Here is a 6,512-nt window from a genome sequence, read left to right on the forward strand (position 1 = left end):
CCATGGCGAAAGGGGTGAGGGTGTTTTCTCAGGCCTCTTTTATAATGGCACTGATACCAATGCTGAGGGCTCCGTCCTCATGACCTAATCACCTCCCAAAGGCTCCAACTCTAAATGCTGTCACAGTGGAGTTAGGATTCCATGTATGATTTGGGTGAGGAGGTAAACATTCAGACCATTACACTAGCAGTGTCTCACAGAAATAGGGACACAGATAAAAGTTGTATCTCTGTCCGTTCCTCCTCTAAAAGAGGGACCTAAACATCAGTGATCTCACAGTGTGCTAGAGGCTAAGATAAAGTGATAAACAGAGACTCTGAAGACAGGACAACCTCTCAGTCCAGTAAGGTGAGAACCAAGGTGTTATGGGGAAGGTGTTAGGGAGAAGGTACTTGAGCTGTGTCTTGTGGACTATGGATTTTTCATATAGGTAAACAGCAGGCAATCAGAAGCATAAAACATGAAAATATGGCACTTGGAATAATAAGATCATGTGAAATGGCTGGATTTTAGGATGTTTGTAGGGAATCACTGGGAGATGAAATAAGCCATAGGTGTCTGCTCATGACATCTGAAGGGTATAGATTTTATCATTAATGTGATGGAAGAGTATTAATTTTTTAAAAAGTATAGACATTTTATTGCTCATTGACCCAGCTTTTCACATAAAGGTATATGCACATTGTACACACATGTCTTTTTTAAATTCCCATTGCGACTTGTACACAAGGACTAATATGATGAAGTTTGCAGTTTAGAAGAATCTCTGGCAGCAGTTTGAATGCTGAATTGGAGAAGGATCAGAATGGAGACAGGGAGACCAGTTAGAGACTGGTTAGTTTTCTGTTGTTGCACAGAAAATTACCGTAGAATTAGCACCTTAAAACAACACAAATTTACTATCTCACAATTTCCCTGGGTCTGGAGTCAGCGATGGCATGTCTGGGCTCTCTGCTCAGGGTCTCACAGGCTGAAATCAAGGCATAAGGCTTCCTTCCTGAAGGAAGGAAGTGGAAAGGATCCACTGCTAAGCTCATTTAATGTTGTTGGCAAGATTCACTTCCCTGTACTTGTAGGACTAATCCCCCAGTTTCCTAGATCTCTGTCAGCTAGGCACCTGCTATCACCATCTAGAGCCTACCCTCATTTTGGCCATGTGGCTTTCTGCATCTTCAGCCCAGCAACTGCGCTCTGGATTCTCAGTCTCTCACCCAGATTTAAAGGGACCTTGTGGTCAGGTCACACCCACGCAGATCAAACTTTTTCTTAAAATCACCTGTGCCTTATAATAAAACCTAATCTTGGGGGTGAAATCCATCATATTAATGGTTGTGAGGGTTTATACCAGTTGATAAACCCACATATACTATACGCAGAATCATGGGGACCATCTTAGAATTCTGTGTACCCTAGAGACCGTGGCAGTTACCCTCATAGGAGGTGGTGAGGTCTAAACTAAAAGAATCAAGACAGATAGAAGGAGCAGCCTTGAGAGACCAGAGCTTGGTGACTGATTAAATATAGAAGAGAAGGGAATAAAAGAAGACTTTCTGGTTTGGGGCTTAGGTACCGAGGGGGTTGGAGCAAGAGGAAGAGAATGGTAAATGTGGAGCAAGAGGAAGAGAATGAAGGAGATTTAGAGTGGCAGGAGAACAGTAATGTTACTGGCCTGGTCAAGAGAGGAAGGAGTTTAAAGACAGTGGGAATGATGAATTTGCATTTGACACAGTGATTTGTAATAGTTATCTGTAACACTTAGCTCTTGTGATTCTCTTCTGGGGCAGGAGGTGGGGGGAAGTGTAATCCACTTTCTAGAGACTGTTTGGAATATGAAGGGGTGTGAAAGGATGTCACAGTGATTGGAGGGCCCTCCCAAGGCTGGGACTTCGGATGCTGAACTTCCTACAAAGCACAACACAGCCCCAAGTCAGACCCAGATCACAGTAGTTCCTCTGCTGAAAAATACAGTGCTGGGGGTTTATTTTTATTCCTACCCTCCATTGGTTACCTAGTTCATTCATCTTTACCTTCTAAGCATCTGGAATCTAGCTTGCTCTCTTCCCTTCTCACAGCTGCTGCCTTCACTGACATTCTGTTTCCTGGTGGGAGTATTGTAGTAACTGTTTCCTTTGTCTACCCCACCTCTCCTCCCTTGGCCACTAGATCCATGACTCTAAAATAGGAAACTTTATCATGAAAGTTCCCCTTGCCTGTAGGTTAAACTTAAAATTTATTTAAATGGAAAAAAAAATTTTTTAACACAAAAAATTCTTTAAGATCTGGCACTAATTTTCTCACCTCTGTGTATATCCATCCAGCTACAGACCTCAACATTCCTCAAATAAACCTTCCCTTTCTTGTACTGCTGTTTATGTCAGTGATCTATTCCATTTGTCTAGACTATCATTTTCCTTTCCCACGTAGAGAACTCCTTTCTTTCAAAAATCAGCTTTTAGGGGCGCCTGGGTGGCTCAGTCAGTTGAACGTCCGACTTCGGCTCAGGTCATGATCTCTTGGTTCATGAGTTCCAGCCCCGCGTCGGGCTCTGTGCTGACAGCTCCGAGCCTGGAGCCTGCTTCAGATTCTGTGCCCCCCCTCTCTCTCCGCCCCACCCCTGCTTGCGCTCTCTTTCTGTCTTTCAAAAATGAATAAACATAAAAAAGATAAAATAAAAATCAGCTTTTACGCCACATACTTTACCCACATAATCAGTCCCTCTCTCTTGTGCTCCAGAAGAATTTTCCACACTGCTATTGCACTCATCTAACTGTGCTGAGATATATATTTACGTGTTTATTTGTCTTCTAACCTATGAGTACCTCTCAGGCAGAAACCGTATCTTTCTTGTTTTTCCAGCACCCTGAATATTTGTAGAATTAACTGTTCCTCTACTTTCCTAATCATGCTCTCTGTAATGGAAACTTTAGAATCAAGTATGGTTATATCAGTAATTAATCTGAATCACACACTGGGAAATCAATGTAGATGGCCTTTAAGGACTCTATGATTTTTCTTTTTTTCTTTTTCTTTTTTTAAATTTTTTTTTTTTTTTTTTTTTTTTTTTTTTTTTTTTTTGCTATTGAGTAAAATGGGATACTCACTCTGTGATACAGTACATTAGTGTTAAAGTGTTCAAACCTGATATTTATTAATAGGCCTAAAGTGAAACTTTGCTGACATTTGAGGTTTCTGACATTTCCTGCACATTCTTTCTTGACTGGAAGGCACAGATGATTGACAGTAAAGAGCAATTAATAATTTTCCAAGTGAAACCTTTTCAGGAGCTTCTGCCTTTATTGCTTCCTGGATGAGAGTACAGCCTGTTCCTTATGTGTTTTAAAGATGATTTTAGTATTTCGGTCAGTTTTTAAAAAATTACACTTTTCTGAATTTTGCAAGATTGGCAGAAGGGGAATTTTTGAATGTCTGCTATGTTGGTTGGTAGGGGCCGTATTTGCTCTTTATTTGACAGCTACCTACCTAGACTTTTTTTTAATAGGAAGCGTACCTTTTTTTTTTTTTTTAAGTGCCAGGTTATATTGTTTACTGAGCTAGTTCCATGTCTGCCATCCAGCAGAGCAAAATATTAGACTAATTGTCTTTATCACCACTTGCATGTTTTGTTTCCTTTTGCAAAACAGGCGAGTGTTGTGTATAAAGGAAGTTGAAATCCTAGGCCATATGTCCATAGACTGGCAGTGTCCATTTGAAGATTTTGTGTCTCCTCCAAGTGTCCATGGAAACCTGCTAAAAATTTCAGTCAAGGTAAGAATAAATGAATTGCATGTTCAGAGCCAAGAATTTGTTAAGTGAGTGGAAACCAGTGCTTTCTGGCTCTCTTTTACAGTTAACAACACAGAGTGTTTGAAGGATCATGGTGAAAATGATGATGATGATACTATTATAATAATATGGTGAAGTATAAGGAAAGATGTGTTATAATCACTTATTTGTGTACTGTACTTTTTTGACAGTCCTTGATTGTGTTGAGTGAAATATCAATTCTGTTCAATGAAAGAATTAGGATGTTGATACTTCCTTTTTGGCAGAATAAAGCATTCGTAAATAGAATATTTTTTCTAATGTCATATGAATAACTATTTTGCTGCAATCTTAGATGCTTCTGGAAAGATTCCCTTTTTTAGGTTTTTATAAATTAGATTATTATAAATATTTTATCTGAAACACTCATGTTTTATCATAGTTGGCACTTACAAAATACTAATACAATTTAAGTATATAATACTTTCATGTCCTTCTGTCCCATCATTTTCCAAGAAAGAACTTTTTAATTACATAGCAAGTAATTAGCAGAATTGATGCCCTCACCTTTTGCTTAGTTCTCAGACTCACTTTGAAATGTATAATTTTTATTATATATGATATACTGTAAATTTATTTTCACCCCTTAAAAAAACACCACAAATTATCATTCTAAGAATGGTAACTACTAGAGTATGTATTTTCTTCTAAGCAGTAATGATGTTATCTCTATTATTAAAACCATCTGAAAACTATTTATCATAAAATTTAGTAGTTAGAGATGTAGGTACTTTTATCCTTTAATTTATGTTTTCTTTTCACAGAAGCTCACAAATAAAAGAAATTGCGAAACAGTACCATTTTGTTTTTCAGCCTCACCTCATTGTAGAGTGTCAAAATCGAAAGAGCCTCTTGGTATATCAAACATAGTTTTCAGACTAGGAAAGACTGTGTCACTCTGCATATATATTACAGGCTCCTGGGTTATCACTCTTCTTTCACATCCGTGGTGAAAATTGACTCAGTGTGTTTTACATTATATAAGAATTTTATCTATCAGCCAAGGAAATGAAGGAAGGATTTTTTGATTTGTCAGATGTGGTGAGTTATCAAGTGCTGTTTCTGTAGGCTATTTATCATAGCCTGTAGAAAGTCATTATTTTATACAGCTGGTTGTGTAGTCATCCGATTTCATAAGTTCTAACAGCTCACACATATGGAACCACTAGCCTTGTACCAAAATGATTTGGTACTTACCATACCTGAATAGGTATATTTCATTAGTCTATTTGTTATAAAATAGAGTTTACATTTAAGCATGCAGTTAAAAGTTAGGATTTTTTTTTTCTTCCCCAGAATAATTTTTCTTCTGTCATTGTTTCTTTTGAAACAGGAGCAGAGTCTGTTCCACAAAAAAGACAGTGCCAGTCACGGCTGCCGGCACATTTATCTGCAGGATAACGCCACAGCAGAGGTAAACAATTCATTTTAAAGAATGACCCTTAATTTTTTAGCTGAAAGATTTTTTTTAATCTGTTATAATAATACCCATTATTTCTCTCAAAAGATCTTCCAGTTATAACTCTGGATGGATATGTAAGCTTAAAATAATATATTGCAGGCTTAATGGAGCAGAAGCGTCTTATTTTGCATTGTCCGTTTGGATTGTGTATTCTTATCCTCTGCTGTCAGACCTGTGTGGAGAGCTTCAGTTCTTGCTTTTAGACCTTTCTCCTTCACATGAGCCCGTACTTGTCTTTACCACTCATAACAAATATTTTATTTTACAGAGAGTATGTAATGCCATTGGTGATGCACAGTCAATGAGACACCAGCAAAAATTGATGAAGCAATCATCACTGAAACTTCTCAGGCCCCAGACACCATTTTAGTCACAGATCCCAGGGGGCTGCTACTGGGAGAAAAACCAACCATCAGTCTTGTCTATAAATCACTCTTTTTTCTCTTGCTAAAGAGAATTTTTCAAGCTATACTGTAGTTTTAGAATTATTTTCCAGGATAGTGTTGGATTTTCCATTTTTTTCCCTTTACTTTTGACTCTAATTTTGTAACTCTGTGTTGTCAGCAATTCACTTTTCTGCACTGCCACTCAAATGAGTCAGACCCTCAAAGAAATATCACTTTAAACCCACAATGAAATTTCCATTAATGTTTAAATTGTGAAACAAAGGGCATTGGGCTTGTTTTTAATTAAAGTTCTTGTTGAAGAATAAGAAAAGAGCTTTGAATGACTATTGTTCTTTAGGAGGTTTTGGACAAACCTTTGGACAGATACTGGGTATTTTATTTAGGGGTAATTTATTCAATAATCGAACTGAAATAATATTTTGGGGCAACCAGGTAATTGAAGAAAAGCCACTGAAGGAAGAAATGACATGTTTCCTATTTTCTTTTCATGTTATTTTTCTCCTAATAAAACACATTTTCCTTTGGTGCTTACTTTTCTTCCTTGCATTACAGTATAAATGCATATGGAAAATCAAATCTTAAAATATCTGTGGTCCGGTCTCTGTAACGTAGCATTCATGAAACTTTTGAAATTATTTACATGCTCTTTCAAGAGGAACTTAAATGGCACAATTATAACTTGCTGATGCATGAAAATATTGTACTTTAAGTTTTTCAAGACTCAGAAATATGAAAAGCTCAATATTTCTATATTCTTAGAGATTGTTTTTTAATAAATTGAAAGATTTTTAAGGGCATCATAAATTAATACTTAATGCATA

The 6,512-nt window shown here is 37.2% G+C and overlaps 1 protein-coding gene across 2 annotated transcripts in view; it reads left to right on the forward strand.

The window, feature by feature from the left end:
* Positions 1 to 6,250, forward strand: part of VPS13C (vacuolar protein sorting 13 homolog C) — a 196,098-nt gene extending 189,848 nt beyond the window's left edge. For both annotated transcript variants that reach the window (XM_030318038.1, XM_030318035.1), the window contains 3 exons: positions 3,642 to 3,765; positions 5,156 to 5,236; positions 5,553 to 6,250. In XM_030318038.1, coding sequence (XP_030173898.1) covers positions 3,642 to 3,765; positions 5,156 to 5,236; positions 5,553 to 5,654 — 307 coding nt within the window. In that variant the 3' untranslated portion in view covers positions 5,655 to 6,250. The remainder of the gene's footprint in view (positions 1 to 3,641; positions 3,766 to 5,155; positions 5,237 to 5,552) is intronic.
* The last annotated feature ends 262 nt before the right edge of the window (positions 6,251 to 6,512 follow it).

This window comes from Lynx canadensis, chromosome B3, assembly GCF_007474595.2.
Source record: "Lynx canadensis isolate LIC74 chromosome B3, mLynCan4.pri.v2, whole genome shotgun sequence".
Classification (NCBI taxonomy): Eukaryota; Metazoa; Chordata; class Mammalia; order Carnivora; family Felidae; genus Lynx; species Lynx canadensis.